This window comes from Larimichthys crocea, chromosome VIII (genome assembly GCF_000972845.2).
Source record: "Larimichthys crocea isolate SSNF chromosome VIII, L_crocea_2.0, whole genome shotgun sequence".
NCBI classification, from domain to species: Eukaryota; Metazoa; Chordata; class Actinopteri; family Sciaenidae; genus Larimichthys; species Larimichthys crocea.
In genome coordinates this window covers 28,287,857-28,307,024 of record NC_040018.1, presented here as the reverse complement: position 1 = coordinate 28,307,024, position 19,168 = coordinate 28,287,857, and the positions used below count along the sequence as shown (strand labels likewise).

At 41.5% G+C, this 19,168-nt stretch overlaps 1 protein-coding gene across 1 annotated transcript in view; it reads left to right on the top strand.

Annotated features, from left to right (window-relative positions):
- Positions 1–19,168, top strand: part of lrrk1 (leucine-rich repeat kinase 1) — a 113,109-nt gene that overhangs the window by 17,204 nt on the left and 76,737 nt on the right. Inside the window, exons 4-15 of the mRNA XM_027281404.1 lie at positions 5,055–5,226; positions 5,917–6,096; positions 8,101–8,237; positions 9,252–9,478; positions 9,741–9,868; positions 10,084–10,247; positions 10,639–10,776; positions 11,814–11,926; positions 13,525–13,595; positions 15,182–15,314; positions 17,451–17,563; positions 17,696–17,910. Of these exons, the coding sequence (XP_027137205.1) occupies positions 5,055–5,226; positions 5,917–6,096; positions 8,101–8,237; positions 9,252–9,478; positions 9,741–9,868; positions 10,084–10,247; positions 10,639–10,776; positions 11,814–11,926; positions 13,525–13,595; positions 15,182–15,314; positions 17,451–17,563; positions 17,696–17,910 (1,791 nt within the window). The remainder of the gene's footprint in view (positions 1–5,054; positions 5,227–5,916; positions 6,097–8,100; positions 8,238–9,251; positions 9,479–9,740; positions 9,869–10,083; positions 10,248–10,638; positions 10,777–11,813; positions 11,927–13,524; positions 13,596–15,181; positions 15,315–17,450; positions 17,564–17,695; positions 17,911–19,168) is intronic.

The window sequence follows — 19,168 nt, the reverse complement described above, 5'->3', positions numbered from 1 at the left end:
TCCTTAGAAAGTGCACTGTTAGGGTTGTCAACAGAACACATGATAATCAGAACCAGAAGTACTTTATTAGGGAAATTGTTTTTGTTATCGCTGCTCCCAAACGGTAAGTGATAGCAAGAAAACAGTAGTAAGAAAACAAAACTTTAACAATATACACTATAGGTATATTGTTATATTGTTATATTGTCAACAGAACACATGAGGAAGTCGGTCTCCCTTAAAATGACTGACAGTGTTAGGACCCGTGACAAACACAAACTCAATAAATAGTTCCGTCTATTAAAATTGTACTAGGCAGATTTGGCTATCGACTGGAGTATTGGTATTTTTTGAAAAGGACCAATTAAAACAAAAACATAACACATGATATTATAATGCGGGACACAATTATTGTGTCAGAGACAGAAAGTACCTCAGTAGAATGAGGGCTAGCCGGGTGTCCAAGAGGGATTACGGGGTTAGGCTTGCTTAATTGCTGATCCTTCTTGGTTGGTAACAGTCTTGGGGAGTTTTGGACTGCAGAGACGTCAGGCTAATGGGTAGAGGAAGTCGAAGAGTTGCCAGGGGCAGTTGCTGATCCAAGTCCAGTATGAAAATGCTGACAATGTGAGTGATTAAATTTCACAGGGGAACAGTACACATTAAATCTGAGACAAAAACTTTTTGTGCTTCTTCAATAAAAGAAAAGAAGGCTCCTGTGGTTATGGTTTAGATTGTTATATTTTGTCTCTTTACAGGGACAATAAATCTTTATTGTATCCGAATCAGAGACTCTTTCCTGTCATGAACCTTGATCTAACAGCTTATCTCGTCATGTCGGTGACTTTAGTCTGGACTCAGTCTGCATTGTCCACTTGCAGACATGCAGCGATTTCCTTGCAGGGGTGTGTTTGTCGTCTAAAGAACCAGTGTGTGTGCTGCTCTTGTTGTTTTTATTTGTGAATGCATCCTTCTCATTCATCAGCAGATCTGGCCCACACGTAGATATATGGATCTACATTTGCACATGCGTCTCCAAATAATCCAGTAATGTTAACCCGTACATGAGAAAACACAACACAAAATAAGTTTCTTGTATTTTCGGCAAAAGACATACACTAACAGAATCATTGCTGTTTGACTCGACTGGTTTCGAAGAAACAGGAAATCTGCCATCGTGATCTTTTAATAGACTGGTTTATGATGACAGAAGTGACCTTCACAGATACAGATGTGCCTAACTGTGTGTGTGTGTGTTTTTAAAGGAAGAAGTGTGAAACATTGAAAAAACAGTCCCCTCATGATCAGTGATTAAAACTCTGAACTTGTACGCTTGTTTAGTAACAGATCTGCAGTTCACTGAAACATAATTTATTATTATTGGGAAAAGCGAATTGCCTTGATCCTGGCCCTTAGCTGGCTCTTTAAGACCCCACACGGCTGAACATGAACCTGCCAAATTTAAGACCTAACCTCGACTCAGAGCCACACTATATTTTTACTTTATTTGCTTCTATTGACCGTTAACTTACCAAGGTAATGAAAAGCATTTGCTACACTCTGTTCACTTGTTTCTCATGGACATTGTGTATCTGTTGATGGATCTTTGGCTCGTCCAAAGAGAGAAAGATAAAACTACATTGAAAAACAACCAAACCTGATCCTGGACTCAGCCCAGCAACCTAATATTCAACAGAACTCTACTACTTTACTCTACTCAGGATGTACGTTTATGAAAGTGAAACTGAATAGTAATAATGTTCACTCTATCTGACAGGAACAGCTTCCATTATTAGTAGTTCTGTCAACAAACCTCCTTAATGATAAACACTGTGAGGTACTGCTTAAAGCTACAGCAGCTGGTAAGTTGGCATCCACTGAAGATTTTTTTTTGTGAAAACCTTCCTCGCGTTTTTAATGGAAAAAAATTCATTCAGCATGTAGGACACCACGCCAACAGCAGACCTTTCAACTCTGATATATGAAATGAAAGATTTTAAAGTCTAAATCAGGGGTCCCCAAACTTTTTTCGGTGCGGGCCACATCAACTTGCCTTTCTGTGATGGGGGGCCGGGGTCAGTCTATAACCGGAAATGATATCAGTCCCACCAGGATTTCACGGCCTTTTTTGAAATAGTTGCGACCTCAAAATCCCTGATGTTGCATCAGGTTTTCAAAAAAATTGCGGTTGAAGTTGCGGTGCTTTTTACATTTTTGTTGTGATTTTGTTGCAGGAGGAAGTGAAAGTTACGTTAAGTTGCGATTCGACAGTCGCGGAGAGGGCACAGCGAACACTAAGTCCACTAAGCCGTGAGGCACCATCGCCCCCGAGCCTTTCCAAGCCGACCGCACCGTGCGGCCGTCCCTGACCCGCCGAGTTGAATCCCCCGGGCAGACTGCGTGGAAGTTGATCACGAGCAAAGTCACGTTGGAATATACCATTGTGTGAGGGGATGAAAATTAGCTAGTACTGTAAATAGTTCGTAAATAAGGTAGATTTTAATTAGAATGCCAAGCTTAATCATTAAGTGTGGATATTTTATAATAGGAAAATGCAATTTTGAAAAATAGGCCATGTTTAGAGGGATTGTTTGGGATCGTTAAGTGGGCCACTCCAATTGTTCAGGCGGGCCGGATGTGGCCTGCGGGCCGTAGTTTGGAGACCCCTGGTCTAAACTCAACTCACAGAGGGATTCATGTGGCACTTGAAAGGTTACAGAGGGTGTGACATAGACAGAAATCATATTTAATAGAGAACAACAAGCTGGACACAGATAAAAACAGTGCGCCCATGAATAGCTAAACTGAATACACTATGCTGTGGTGGATGAGATCATTTTTAAAATTTGAAGATACAGACCAGAATATACATGCGTATAAGAATGGGTAAATATAATTCTACATCAAGTTTTTGTAGTGCAGTTTTTATTTCTCACAGCAGTCACGAGAAAGCACGAGTATACGAATATACTATAATATAATATCTGTTCTCATGTAGAAGTTCTCTATTAACAATGAAAAGAGACATGTAGTCACTGAGTGTCCCCATAAATCTATATTTACTGAGTGGTTTCCCTTTATTAATGGGGGACACTACATGTGTGGATATCACCTTGAAACTTCTATAGTTGAATACATAGTTTATTTTATATTAGGACAATTGTCACAAGTTCTCTGAACAGTCATTGCTGATACATTGTTTAATGTTAACTTTCGGTGAAGTCTACAGGCACAAATGGACAAAGTGAAGTAAAATAAACACCTGTGGGTGTGTTTTGGGTATTTTTCCACTCTCCACGAGTCTGAAAAACTGTTATGAAAGCTTCTTTAGGTTATTTGTTCAGTTCCTGTTGTGGAGAAATTGCTGAAGTCAGTTGCACCAGGTCAGGAGGGAAGAAAGTGTTGACGCTTGGCCAAGAAGAATCAGAGACATTCACACATACGATCAGGTATGCATATGATTCTGCCCAACTCATGCTGGTGGTCCGACTTTAAACCCTTACAGATGACGCCACAAATACTACACGCCCAAAGACAGTCAAAGGGAATGTACTTACCCATTTAAGTGTTCAACTTCAGCACATTCTAGTCTGGAGACACTGGAACGCCAACAGTTGGCTATCTATTATGTCCAGGAGGCCAACATTTAGTTTCTTCGACCCTGGTCACCACAACGTCAAGATAGACTGAAAGAAAGGGAGTCTTCTCTGATATGATTTACTGCTGTAACTGTCTATGACCTCAAGGCCCATTTGGATACCAAAGGATATAAAATTCCTTAACAGTTCCCACCATGAGCAAGAACTTGGCAACAGTGGTGAGGAAAAGGGCGGTTAGGGAGCAAGAAGGTGGATGTTGATGGCTGCTCTACTGTCCCAGGTGAAGCAGCCTTGGATACCGTTCTTTATTCCGCTGAGGAATCTCGATAACCTGTTGTCCTTCTCCACATTTGTGTCAGTGTGGACTTCCACAGTGTTCTCTGTGTCTTCTCCAGGTCATCTGGAGTCAGATGGAAGTTTTTCAGTACTGTTGCCTGAAGGCTTCTTGTTTGTAGTGGGTCTTTGTGAGATGCCACAGCACCTCTAGGAGTTTGATGCACTGATCAGGATCCAGGTGTAGCATCTTTTTAATGAGGTCCACTAGCAGGTGCTGATGACTTTGTTGTCTTTCTATCATCAGATGTTTAAGGTCATCCAGGTTCTTAAGATTGTTGGCTCTGGTGCCATTTCTCTGGTCTTTGTGGAAATAGTTCAGGGATCGCAGTGTTTCCTGTCCTTCATGTGACGGCTTTGTTTGAGGAGTTCGAAGTTAAGGCATATTCTATCTTTGCAGAAAAAACAATATTACAATATTACAGTTATCTGGATTCATACACCGCAGCCACTTCACGGTGGAGATTCCAAGTTTGCCTGACGAACAATTTGTGGGCAGTTCATATCGATTTTAACAACCCACTGCTTTGTTAGTTTGAAGGTATTTGGTTACAAAACCAAAGCTGCCGTCACTGAGGAAGGACTCCATCTTGTGGAAGTTTCCCAGATAGCTCCCTGGAGGTTATCTGTGTGAAGAGCAGAGAGAATATGTGGTTACAACATGAAGACATGTTTGTCCAACAGAGCATAACAGAGTCTGAAGTAAGAAATATATAAACATTCACATCACCAAGAAACACTTGTCACACTGCTTATTTTAATGAAGGTCTACTTTTTTTTCTTTGAGATGATCCCTAATAGAAAATGTTCCTTATTCATGTCTGATGGAAGCTGTTTGAGTATTTATTACATATCCTTGATATCAAACAATAATTGACTAGTTTAGTTGAGTTCCCCCTTTTCCACCAAATTAGCTCTGTTTTTTTATTGTTCTGTGGAGGATTCAACAGTGGTCAATTAAGCAATATCAAATGAGAGGGAGTGACGTTGTACTGAATATCAGCACAGCTGTGATTCGTTTGAAAGCACCAGTCCACAGGCGAGAAAATGTAGCACAATTTGCTGATTTTTAGTACGTCTTGTCACGTTGAAGGTCTTATTTGCACTGTAAGACTCTAAGATTTTAAGTGTGTGTGTTTACAGGTCCGTCTCCTGTGTGTGGCCATTCAGCATGGTGATCTGCAGAGTGTGTGTTACCTCCTAAAAGAAGCCCGCATCACTGTGCCCCAGGAGCCATCCAACACCAACCCAGCCATCCTGGCAGCGTACTACGGCCACGCCAGCTTGGTCAAAGAGCTGCTGGATTCCATTCCCGGTAAAAGAAACAGAAAAAGCTCGATGTTCACGATATGTGGAAGAAGGCCCTTTAATGGCAGATGGCCAAACTGACAGTTGATTCAGGTTATTGGGTTTGCAGAGAAATAGATCGGTGTATCATCGGCATAAACAGAGATATGACATGTTTCAAAGTGGGAAAATGTCTAACCTAGAGGCAGCATGTGCAATGAGAAGAGTATTGGACCAAGAACTGATCCCTGAGGGACCCCACACAGCAGGAGAGATTAGGATTAATTATGAGAATTTGAAGGATTGAATGTTTTTAAGCCTAAACCAAACTAAAATACTTAATTACAGGAGTACTTCTTTTGCTAAGAACATCCTGTGATTGCTTAAATTTCCTTTCTTTATTGGATAATCTGCTTTTGGGGTGTCACGATGTCCCACACACCAGGTTAACTATTAGGCTTGAATACTTGTTTTTTATCTGAAACAATTGTTGTCACAGTGTTTTCTTTGTTAGCCTAGAAAGAAGCTAAACAGAATACATCTTTACCATATTCGACCGTTTTATAGACACTGAAAAAAACTGAGAAAACCTTAAGAGAATATTCGTAGTGACAAAACCAAAAAAAGCCAGCGGACTAAACGAATCTCTGCTGTGATGAAACAATGCCTTCAGACTGATCTACTCTCACTGGTTTCGGGCTCTGTTGCTCCCTCCCAGGTCCCTGTTTGAGGAGAGACTTGCTGAACTGGATGCTGGCCACATCTTGCCAGCAGGGTCACCTGGATGTGGTCCGGCTGCTTGTCCACAGCTACGACGCTGATGCCAAGGACTGTGCCATCCACAGCGACGAGTTTGCCGTCATCACCGGGCTGCCGCTGTACGCTGCTGCACGAGCAGGTAGAGACACACAAACACACTCCTGACATTATCGGTATGCATTCCCCCATCCTGTGCATCGTTGCCTCCTATCCAACTTTCTTTTTAGTCATTTTGAAATTCTCCTTTTTGAAATTCTTAATGCTGTAATCGTTATTGTGACACAGGGCAACCGTCGAGATACAATAGAATTAACACTGAAGTATTGTTGGATTAATGCCGTCATATAAAGAGCTTATACAAATTAAATACAAATTGTGTTGCTGTGCTCTGCACTATGATCCAAAACAATATGATTTCTTGAAAGAAGCATTTGTCCAGCTGTTGAGTTGAGTTTTCATAATATGACTAATAATTTTATTTATTTATGTTTAATCAACTTCATCGCTTTGCACTAGTTGTGGCACTTTTACATTTAAAATAGGACTCAAAATCTTAAATGCTAAGTATGAGGGTACATTCAGACAGGATCAGGTGCTGTGGGGAATCAGCGGAGGGTTGTGTGTTTGTTTGTTCTGAATGTAACGACTGTGAAACAGTCAGGACATATTATTCATTTATTATACTTTTGATTTTGCTGATTACGCAGCTTCATTAGTTGTCTGTACAGTATTTTATCAACAACAAGTAGAGTATCAGAGCATCATGATGCTGGGCTGCATTTTTCCAAAAATTGTATCCGGCTCAACTTTTCTCTGCCGCAGGTCGCTGCGTTTTTTTTTTTTTGGCAGACAACCCTGTGGCCCACACCACCGCAGCCAAAACGCAATACCCCACTCAAATTAATGGAAAAAAAACAACTGCATTTTCTCTGCAGCACCGGATCCTGTCTGAATGTATCCTTAGAAAGATGAAAATAAAACCCAGCACACACCAGGTCAGCATTGAAGCGAGACACTGCAGTGATTATTGAATAATCCTGCATTGGTCACCAATAAAAGTCTGGCACTGTCACTCACTCAGACAAAACTAAAACCACGGCATAAAAATATTGATAGGTCATTGATTGATGATTGAGTGTCTATTCTATGATTTCATAGCAGATTTATGGACATTTATCCATGATGGATTTTTGACTTAATTGGACTTGACTGCGGGATCAATGAGTACATTTTTAATGACAGCCGCTGCTGCTGCAGCTGTTTGCCATGATGTGCTACAGTAACTAATAACCATAGTATTCTCATTGTACCCAACATCAGCAAGTGTCTCTTTGACCTCATGCACTATCCTAGACAGACAGACAGATAGATACTTTATTAATCCCGAGGGAAATTCAAGCATCCAGTAGCAGCGTGCATTAAACATACATTAGAATTAACCTGTAACACTAAAATATTGAATATTTGCAGAGAAGTTAGAATTTAAATATGTTAACACAAACTTGTAGTGGATTTTTGAATCCGTTTTAGGTTCTAATGTGTTAATTTAAAATATTTTTAAGGGAAAGCTGGTTTAAAGGCTTGATTTTTGAAATGTTGACGTCTGTAAATATCTTGGTAATGTTGGTAGCAAAATTAAACATTTGCAGAGAAATTAAACATTTCCATAAAAAATAAATATCTGCAGAGGAATTAAGCTATAAAAATTAAATATGTGCAAGGAATGAAACATTTGCATAGAAATAAAATATATAAATGTGTTAAGAAGTTAACCTGTGCTAACATCTACACAAATAGAAAAGTATATAAAAAGTAGAAATAAAATAGTTTTACAAAAATATGAAATAGAACTACAAATAGGGATAAAGAACTACATTAAATTAAATGAGGCACTGAGGCTGCTGGTCCTCTACAGGTTTACCCTCAGAAGAATGTGAATCGAGGTGCAGAGACGAAACAACTGCACTTCAAATGATAACATCTGTACCGTGACGCATTTAAATCATCAAATGCAACAACTGCACGACAGAAGCACCAATACAGAAACACATAAAGCTGTACATTTGTTTGCACTGGTGACAGATACTGATTGGTGAGGGGGTGGTGCTGGTGGAGTAGTGAGTCAGTGTGTTTTGTGTTGCAGGTAATGAGGAGATAGCTCTCTTCCTGCTGCAGAATGGAGCCGGGTTCTCCTCCTACACCCTCATGGACCATCCAGCCTTCAGCAAACATCTCCTCAGACTCCGACTGCAGGAAACCTCCGACACAGAAGGAGAGGAGGTCTGTGTACTGGAAACAAAGGCAAAAGGGAAATGATCAAACAATACTGTGAGGCGGGGTCGTTGATGTTAATCAGGATTGTTTCTTCTTCCTGTTTAACTTTGGACAACCAGCAACGAAGTGAATGTTTTCTCAAAGAGCTCTGCAGGAGTTTGACAAATCTTAGAGAGCAGCAGAAAAGCCAGCAAAAGCTGGCAAAAACTAGCGAGTCGACCACTTTGCTTAACAGCCAAACACCATCATCAACATCAGCATGATCAACAACAGCAGACCCAGCAGCAGCTGATATCACTGACTAGTCCAGCAACAGTCAGCCCAGCTCGGCGTCTGTCTTTCAGCCTTTTATTTCACCAAGCTCTCACCAACCACTAAAAGTCAGTCCCACATTTACTCTTGTCCATCAACGTCCTCTTTGGTCTCTTCTCCTCTGTCATTATGTCCGAAGAGGCCGAAAAGTCCAGTTACATTGCCCACTTGGCCAGCTCCGGTTCTGGCATGACACTTCCAGCCAGCATTTTTTTTTTTTAAGATTATTTCTTTATGCCTTTTATTGATAGTACAGCTGAAGATAGACAGGAAGCAGGGGGCAGAGAGAGGGGAGTAAATTATTCGTCCGATGCGGGATTCGAACCGGGGCCAGCTGCAACGAGGACTACAGCCTCCACACACGGGGCGGCCACTTAACCCACTACGCTACCGACCGCCCCTTCCGGCCAGCATTTGCCCAAAAAACCTCCTCTTCTTCTTCCCGGTGGTTTAAAATGCCTGTGGTACAAACACTCCCCTGGTGCTCTCTAACATTAGCTAACAGCAGCTATAGTTGGCAGCAGTTTACTCAGGAAACTCTGTAATCTGTAACTAAAAGTTACAAAATGTCACCATGTACTGTGAACACATGAGCCAGTGTCAAAACATGTGTTAAATTCTGTATTTCTGGCTAAGTGTAACAAAACATTTAATATAGTTAAATATTGTTCTCAGCCCTCTTCATGCCCTCTGTGTGTTTGTGCACAGGCTGTCAGTGTGTGTTGGAGTGGTCTGCAGCTGCCCTGGTTGGAGCTGGATTGGTTCATGGATGTCTCGTCACGTATCACCCATCTAGATCTGTCATCCAACTGTCTGGCTGCCCTGCCCTCTGTGGTGCCATGGGGTCTCATCCACCTGCGTACCCTCGATCTCTCCAGTAACCTGCTGAAGGAGCTGCCAGTTGCTCAGAACTCCCAGGAGGTCATCTGCTCCAGGTACGCCTGGCCGAGGTGCAGCTGAGACAAATATCCAGTCCTCCATCATATCAAACATATTTCCTTTTCACATGAAATTTAGAGCAGACGTAGTAACTCATTACAGAAATAACCAACTCCAATTGTTACCAAACTTTCTAACAAGAAACCTCTCATGATGATCATTCACATCTTTGGTCTCTGGACAGGAAACAAAGAACATCTCTGTTAAAGATGTGTGTGAATAAAGAGGAAACATTCAGCTCTCTTTCCTATGCTTCAGTTTACGGCAGATAAACCTCTCTCAGAACCAGCTCACCAGTTTGCCACCTGGACTTCTCCATCTGACCCAAATCCGGAAGATTTCTGCTGCTAAGAACCAGCTCACGGACCTGTTTGACATCCCTGCCAGTACGTTCCAACTCTGCAAATATCTCAAATTTGAATGTAGATTTGTTTTTGATTTGATTTCTAACCAATTTGTGCCATTAGAAGTATTATTTTTATTTTTATTTTGGGTTTAGTCCAGCTGAATTTCATGTCCCCACACTTCAGATTACCTTTAATTGTCAGCTGTCAGGTCTGATAGCACTTTTGGTCGTGTTCTTTTTATTCCATTCTGTCAGCTACAAACTGGATCGGCCTCCGTAAGCTGGAGGAGCTGGACGTGTCCGATAACTGTCTGACCAGTCTGCCCACGGCAGTCATGCACTGTTTGAAATCCCTGAGCTTCCTCAATGTGTGCAGGAACAAACTGAGCACGTTCCCCGACCCCTGGGCCTGTCCGCTGGTAAGAGAGCAGACGAATAATGACCCACGTCCTGTTTATCACGTCTGCTGATGTATCTGATATTCCACCGGCTCATGTCCATATTGGATAATCTGGGTGTTACAGCATGGAGATGATTTGATGACGTATTTGAAGATAATTGTTTAATAGGCTTCTCCACCACACCAAAGAAAACATCTGCAAGTGTTTTAGTCTAAGTGGACATAGTGTTGGTTTTGGTGTTTCCTTGTTTCCAGAGAAAAATCGAAATTAACACCAGACTTAGATTTTAAAGTTAGGAAAGACATTTAGTGCCAGAACATATAGAAAATGCCTTGAAGCCTTCGATTATGAGTTATACAAACTAACTACAGATACGTGTACACACAGTAATCTTTCTCGTCCTGCACAGAAACACTGCAAAGCGTCCTTCAATGTGATTGAGAGTCTTCCGAACACTATCTCCATCTTCTGGAGGACTCAGCTGCAGGAGGTGGACTTCTCTGACAACAGTCTGAACGAGCTGCCCCCGTACATCTTTGAACTGGAGGTATGAACGCTAACCCGGACGTGTTATTGTACATTTGTATGGAGAGCCATGGCGGAGTGAAACCTGTGGATTAAACTAAAATAAATAAAACACACACTATAGTCAGACTCCTATGTGTGATATGTTAAATAGCCTCCAGGTGGCACTGTTGCTGTGTGGTTGACTCACTGTCTTCCTGCAGCATTGAAGCATCAGGAGACAGTTTAACAGTCAGATGCAGAAATATTTGTCTTGACTTTGCCAACACTAATGATGTAGAGGATTGCAGGATGCATTGTGGAGCTCTTCAGTACAATTGGAAATCTAAATGAAGATTGCAGTGTGTGAATGTACCAACACAAGCAGTCGAATTTAGGGAAAGAAAATCTAGCTGTGAAATGGCACATCGGATAGATCATCTACTAAACGTTATTGCTGCTCTGACAGCACCGTGTTGACTGTGTTAGTAATATTTGCAAACACCACTACTGACAATACTAAATGTCATCTCTTATCAATTCAATTCAACTGTATTTACATAGCACCTGGTTATAACAGAAGTTATCCTATGACACTTTCCATGCAGAGCAGGTCTATTACTAAGTAAGCCATCCCTGTGTTCTCTGTACAGTGTGCAGTGTATGTTTATAGTCCAGCATAAATTAATTTAAGTATTAATGTGTAGATGGATTTTATTTGATTAATGAATCAGGAGGTTATGTTGAGCTCAAAGTTCTTTTCTTACTTATCATAACCACATTAGGAAGGAGGAACAAAAAAATAACATGCCACTGCTGTTATCCTGACCGATATTCAATACACAAATATTCAGTGATTAAATGATTTATTCGATATCTTCATAGATTTGAAAAACAAACACAGCTGATTTCAAACGCTTGTAAGCAGAAATCCATTTGATCCAGTCATTGTGTTCGTATCAGTGTCCGGTAAATCTGACCAGTGTTCAGCGTCAGCCGGCCGTCTGTGCACTCCTTTAAAAGGAAAATGTGAGTGTGTTTACGTTATCTCACCCCTCCTCCCACTCATCCTCCCATCAGGCTCTGCTCTCCTTGAGACTGTGTGGGAATCACATTGCGACACTCCCAGCTCAGAGTAAATGGAAGTGCTGTCAGCTCAGGACCCTCGACCTTTCCAGGAACCAGCTGGGCAAGTAGGTCCACACAGATACACACTTCCAAATGTGTGTGTGCATGTGTGTGTGTGTGTGTGTGTGTGTGTGTGTATACACTGTCTACTGGAGTCAACTGTTACTCAACAACTCTCCACAGAGTTCAATAGATGTAATGTGTGAAGGAATATCATGCACATCACAGTCTGCCTGTCATTCAGTCAGCTCAGGAGAAAATTAGTGATTCAAGATTTTCTGATTTAATCTAGTCAGGGCCTGATTTAGAATCTGATTTTTTAAATTAATAAGACATCATTAGATTGAGCTGATGTCTGTGTAACCAAAGCTGTCATCAGCTGCTACTCAAAGGTTCAGTTTTAATCTGTTATTATCTCCTCATCGGGCGAACGAGGCAAAAACACTAATGTGGTCAACTTGCAACTACAACCTTGACCAACTCACCTCATGTTTCACAAACCACTTACCCCCAAATACTGGAGCTTTTGATTCACAAACAGAGCGGAGTTTCTTTCTTAACTGAACGCAGCTGCAGAGAGCACATTACACATTAACCACAACCCCGAGTCCAAAAGAGTCCGAATGCCGTGTGAAACGTAAATAAAAGCACCATGTGGTAATTTGTAAAATCCCTTTTGAATTCTATTTAATTGAACACAGAACAAAGACGAACTGAATATACGTTTGTTCTGTTCGTTGTAACAGGTGACAGTATCATGACATGGTATGCGGTTCACCACTTCACCACAAAACAGTTTAAGAAAGACATTTCTCAATGCACAACTGCAATGGATTAAAGGGATAGGTGAAAGCATGACTGTGTAAAGGACGGGCCAAGGAACACTCAGTTAGTAAACACAGTCCATCCCTGCATCTACAAATGAAGTTCAGACTCAAAGAGCAAAGACAGATATCAACAACATCCAGAAACTTCTCTGGGCCCAAACTCCTCTGAGATGGACTGAAGTGGAAAAGTGTGCTGTGGTCTGGCCAGTTCACATTTCAAATTGTTTTTGGAAATCATGTCCTCTGGGCTAAAAGAAGAAAAAGAAGCACTCAAATTGTTCCCAGCACAGTTCAAACACCAGCATCTGTGAAGGTACGGGGGTGTGTTAGTGCCCAGGGCATGACGGGGTAACTTGCACATCTGTAAAGGCGCCGTTAATACTGAAAGGTGCCTGCTGTGTCCCGTTGAAAACGTGTAGCACATTACGAAGTGCAAAACATGACAGAGAAGTAACAAAGTTTATCAGTTCGAACATGAATCATTACGCTTTTACACAACAACGAAAACTTTTCTGGAATCAGTTTCACCGACGAGAGCCAGAAGCTCCATTTTGTTTTTGTCTTTGGTGACGTGCAGCTGAAGCATCCAGCACCAGATAGAGCTGAGAGGTGACTCACCCGATTAAGAAAAGAAGAATTAGATGAGAGATTTGTAAAGTTTGTACTGAATATTAAAGACTGTATTACACTAGACTAGGAGGTTTCTTTCTCTAGCATGCTTCGATATTTCTAGGAAAGTTATAATAAGTTCCATACAGTGTCCTCTCTATCATTCTTCGTTTTTTAATGCTGGTGAATTTGAATTCAGTTTCTGTATTATAACTTGTGTCTTTCAGGACAGAAGAGGGGCCCAAATCCAGGAGGCTGGCCTTCCTGACTACATGGCACAGGAGAGACCCAGATCCAGGTACATCTGTTTACAAATACGTGGAAATAATTTCAACCCTAAACGAAAATAGATTTGTTAGAAAATAGACTGTTGTGGATGAAGAAGATGTTTTCCCTCTTCACTGAGAAGTTTGACTGTCCTTCTTCCTGAAAGTGACCGATGTCTGCTCTCCAGATGGTTCTGTGTAACAAACCAATCTGACTTTTGATATACACAGCTCACTCCCAGCTTGATGGTGACGGCAGACAAACTGCTTCTACGTAAAACTGAACTCTTCTCTGACCTCTTACCTCACTCCAATCTTTGGATATACGGATCTTTGTTGAACAACCTGGAGGAAGTCTTACCTCACAGGCTTTAATAATTTCATTTCAATTGCTCAACCTCCTGGTGAGCAATCTGCTCCCCTCTGCATGCTGACTGTTACAGCACTGCAAGCTCTCCCACTCAACATATTAAAAGGGTCTGCAGTACTAAACATCTAGTGTCATATTATCAGTACTGTACTTTTCGGGTATCTATACTTTACTTCACTATTTATTTTTGTGCCAGCTTTTGACTTTTACTTCTTACATTTTAGCATAAGTATCCATACTTTCTACTCCCTACATTTTCAAATCAGGGTCGTTACTCTTGCGTTTAGATGGTGATTATTAATAAACAGTAAAATTTCACCATCAGTATCAGTAAAACGTGCCATGCAGACAACGTGATTGATTGGATTATGCTTAGAAACGTATGTAAACACACACTGATAAGACGAACCCTATTGGTGCATTTGTCCTCACGTGCACAAGACGATGAACATGAATTGCCTAAAATCAGGCGGGCAACTCTTTGGAAGGAACTAAAATTGTTTGTGATGGTGGCACCAGGTCAGTGAAATGTGTGTGAAAGCTAGCGAGAGCGTTGGTGGAGGAGATTCCTCGGGTGATGTAGTAGAGTCGAGTGAAGAAGACCAGCAACGCATCCCCCATCCTTGGTCATACCTCTTTGAGATGTTTGCATAGCAATAAAGTTTTTGAACACCATGCACACTGAGTTCGCAATCCCTCATTCTTGTACAGCAGTTTTATTTTTTGAATGTGTTTAGTAAAGATTGGCCAGTGTAGCTTTTTGTATTGATTTCAGTTCATTTTTCTTTGCTTGGACAGACTGTAGGTCCTGTAAGCTTTTCCCTAAAATGGTGGTTTTGTCCTTCACAAGGTTACCGGTACTTTATACCTTTATACTTTAAAGTATATTTTAGAGCCTGTACTTTTCACTTTAACTTGAGTAAAAAAGTTGAGTCAATACTTCAACTTTTACTAGAGTATTTTTAAACACAGGTATCTATACTCGTACTTGACTAAAGAATGTGTGTACTTTTGACATCACTGCTGAGTTCACGCAGGGACTAATTCATGTCCTGAATCCAGCTGATTCAGGACTAATTTTTTGTGTAATGTTGTGTTTACAGTAATATTACACAATACTTGACATCCTGCTAAGAATCAGATTCTGTGGAAGATGCTGCTTACTCATTCTTCTTCTTTGGAAATGAACAAACACAGCCAAACAAAAGTCATGACATGTTTTGACCCCCCTGCATGGCTCTGTGTCAGCAGTGTGTCCCATCGAGTTTCCCATGATTCTGCGGGATTCACTGGAAGTGCTGTACTTGAATGACAACCAGCTGGAGTGTGTCCCTCAATCAGTGTGCGGTCTGAACAGCCTCACTGAGCTCTACCTCTCCAGGTGAGTCCCTCTGTCTGTCTGTCTGTCCCCTGCTCGCTGTCCCTCAGTCATCCCTCTGTCACTCTGCTGATACTGATGTAAGGTTTGTCAGGATATACAGTGCTGCCCATAAGTTTACATACCCCGACACAATGGTTTGTTTCTTGGCCATTTCTCAGAGAAAATGAATGATAACACAAAATGTTTTCTTTCACTCTTGGATAGTGGTTGGCCAAAGCCATGTATTGTGAAATATCTGTGTTTACTCTTTTTAAAGCACAATGACAACAGAAACTATCCAAATCACCCTGATCAAAAGTTTACATACCTTTTGTAATTTGGCCTGATAACCTGCACCTAACTTGAAACAGTTGGGATTGAATGGCTATTAAAGGTAACTATCTTCACCTGTGATGTGTTTGCTTGTAATTAGTGGGTGTGTATAAAAGTCAGTGAGTTGCTGGACTCCTGAGAAACTCTTGTATCCCTCATGTGGTGCTGTGCTGATGTCTTGGATGCAGAATCATGGGAAAAGCAAAGCAATTGCCAAAGGATCTGCGAGAAAAGTAGTGCAACTGTACAAATCGGGAAAGGGATGTAAGAAAATTGCCAAACAGTTGATAACGCCTGTCAGCACTGTTCAAACACTAATTAAGAAATGGAAAGTAAGAGGAACTGAAGACATCAAACCACGGTCTGGTAGACCAAGCAAAATTTCCCCCACAACTGCAAGGAGAATTGTGTGGATCCCTGATGTTTTGGGGATGTGTGAGCTACAATGATGTTAAAGGGGGAAATACACTATATTAGGAACTGGGGTATGTAAACTTTTGATCAGGGTAAATTGGGTCATTTCTGTTTTTATTTTGGTTTAAATTGAGTTCTCACATTTGTTTCACAATAAATGGCTTCAACTGTCCACTAACCAAACATGTGTCATCTTTTATTTTCTCTTACAAATGGGCAAGAAACCATTCTGTAAGGGTATGTAAACTAATGAGCAGCATTGTACACTCATCGATCTCTTCTTTCATTGCAGTGCAGAGCGATGTTAGAGTCTTTTTGCAAATGATTTATGCTCGGTTATAACTCTGACCAGTGTTACTCCAGCTTATCAAACTCTGCAACATACAGTAACTGCTGATAGATTAAATAATCAACGTTGTGTGAACTTGGCAAAGGCTTGCAGACTCACACTGCAGGTTTAATGAAATACATCTTGAAATAAACAAAAGTAACATTTCTATCAACAATGTGCAGTTAATCTTCAGCCCTCGCTCTGTTTTGTAAGTGTTGTGTTGCTTTGTTGCATAAGTCAATGGGAGAAACATGCAATACTGGCAAATGCAACTGTATACAAATGTATCCCACAGTACTGCAGATAAAAGTGAATCAATCAAGTCCTACATAACATAAAATCATTCCACACCTAAAGTTCATTCAAGCTCATGGGGCTTTTAAAAACCTTTTGACACCAGAAAAAGTTCAATGTTAAAAGTCAGTTTGACTTTTGAAAAGAACAAATAACGAAGTAAAAATCTTCTTGGGTTGTCAGCCCCAAATCAGCAACACCTTAGTAATTGTAACATTTGAACATCTGATTTATTGGTATTCAACAATTCAACAGAAAAATACTAAAACCGTTTTCTCACAGCAGACAGCGTGTTAAGATTTGGTTAGTTTTAGACACCAAAAACATCGCTGTGAGGGTATGATGACGGTGCATATACTCTATTGATATTCTGTTAAACATCTACAGACAAGGGTATAAACTATCTGCAGGGGGAGGATCCAAATACAGTGTCAGTTCAGTCCCTGGGAACCACTGCCCAGTATGATGTCAGTCGTCCTGCTACAGCTGTTTGCAGCTGTTTCATACAAGCTGCAAATGGCTCTGCTCCCACACACCACCCAGAATGATTGAATTGTTTAGGAAGTCATGGATTCACAGTCTCCTGTCGCTGCCAAAAAAGACTCTCACCACAACAACAACAACAACAACTGACTGTTAAAAGTCTAATCGCACCAGTAAATTAGGAATCATTTATCTTGTTTACTTTTTTAAGCTGACAGCATCATTTGGAACAGGTAGTTTTAAACATCCTGTCTTTTAATGTGGATCGTTGACCCGTGTTGTCTCACGTCCTCTGGGAACAGTAATCCTGGAATCCGGGAGCTTCCAGCAGAGCTCGGTCAACTCTCCAACCTGTGGCAGCTGGACATCGAAGAGCTCAATATTACGAACGTCCCGCAGGAAGTGAGGAAAGAAGGTACTGTCTAATGTCTTCGTCAACTAAACATTCAGAAGGGAATGACTTCCTAATAACCAGTTTTAAATGAAATATTTATTATATTTAATATTTAAGTGTGTTGTGGCGGTGGTGACCTCTCTGCTTTCTCAGGTCCTGCGTCTGTCCTGGCTTTCCTCCGGGCGCACCTTCGAAAGGCTGAGCCTTATAGACTGCTGAAGATGCTCGTGATTGGTCCGCCGAGACAGGGGAAGACGGCGCTTCTGGAGGTTCTACAGACCGGCAGGGCGTCTCCGTTTACACCCTCAGAATGCAGCATCTCCACCTCCACATGGGAGCTGGACAAACCCAACGGAGGCAAAAACAGCGTGAGAAAAACAGACAACAAATGTGTATACTGTACAACACACACACACACACACACACGGTCTAGATTTCACACCATGAAAATAGTTCTTGAAGGACTGAAAAGGAAACTATTGAATCGCTCTGTGAGTTCTACTCTCTCTGAAACGAGTTTAAACTCCAGTAGGTCTGCTTTGTTTGAAAAGCACAAATGAAATGTCTGCACAACAAAATCACAATCAGCCATTTTGCCTTTTGACAAAAATCATGTCGAGGGGCGGTCGGTAGCGTAGTGGGTTAAGCGGCCGCCCCGTGTGTGGAGGCTATAGTCCTCGCTGCAGCTGGCCCCGGTTCGAATCCCGCAACGGACGGCCATTTACTGCGTGTCACTCCCCCTCTCTCTGCTTCCTGTCTATCTTCAGCTGTCCTATCATTAAAAGCATAAAAGGCCAAAAAAATAATCTTAAAAAAAAAAAAATCATGTTGTGATTTGGTCCAGACCGACCATCATGGTCCCTAGCGTTGACTTTGACGTGCCGTCACAGCCACGCCCTCTGATGAAAAGTTGTGATTTTCTCAACTTTTCATTGAGGAGGCCTGAAGAACACACATGGCAAGTTTCAAACACATCGGATAAAATCCCTAGGAGGAGTTCGTTCAAATGCGACCCCTGGAAATGACCCCAAAAACACAAAAGTCCAAATTTGACAAAAATTGGACGCCGTACGCTTCACTGTAGCCCGGGTCACCGAGAGACTTTTTTCTGCGTCTTGGCATGTTACATACTCCCTCCAAATTTTGTACACATGGATGAAACCGTGGCGAGGGCCCCCTCCAAAAACACACACCTAGGTGGCGCTGTCGAGCCATATGCACACGTCCATGTGCGAGACCTCCAAAATGCGTAATTTCACGCCCGACTTTGGGGGGGTAGGCAAATTTTCATGAGTTTTCGAGGGGATATGGGCCGTTGAAAATGCGATTTACTTTTAAACGTCGTTCAGCATTCGAAATCCAATAGGGCCTCGCCCCAACGTGCCGTGCTCGGGCCCTAAATATACCAGCTAAACATTAGCATGTTAGCATTGAGACTGTAAGCATGCTCACATTAGACTCTAATATTCATATTTTTATTATTATAAGTCCCCAAATGTTTTTCTGAAGTTCGTCAGCAGCCTGAGCAGTTCATTTGCTACCTGCTAACTGCAGCGTTCAAACTAAAGTTCACACAGCGTTTTGTGAGCAGCTGCTTGAGATATCAGGATCACACCATTTAGTATG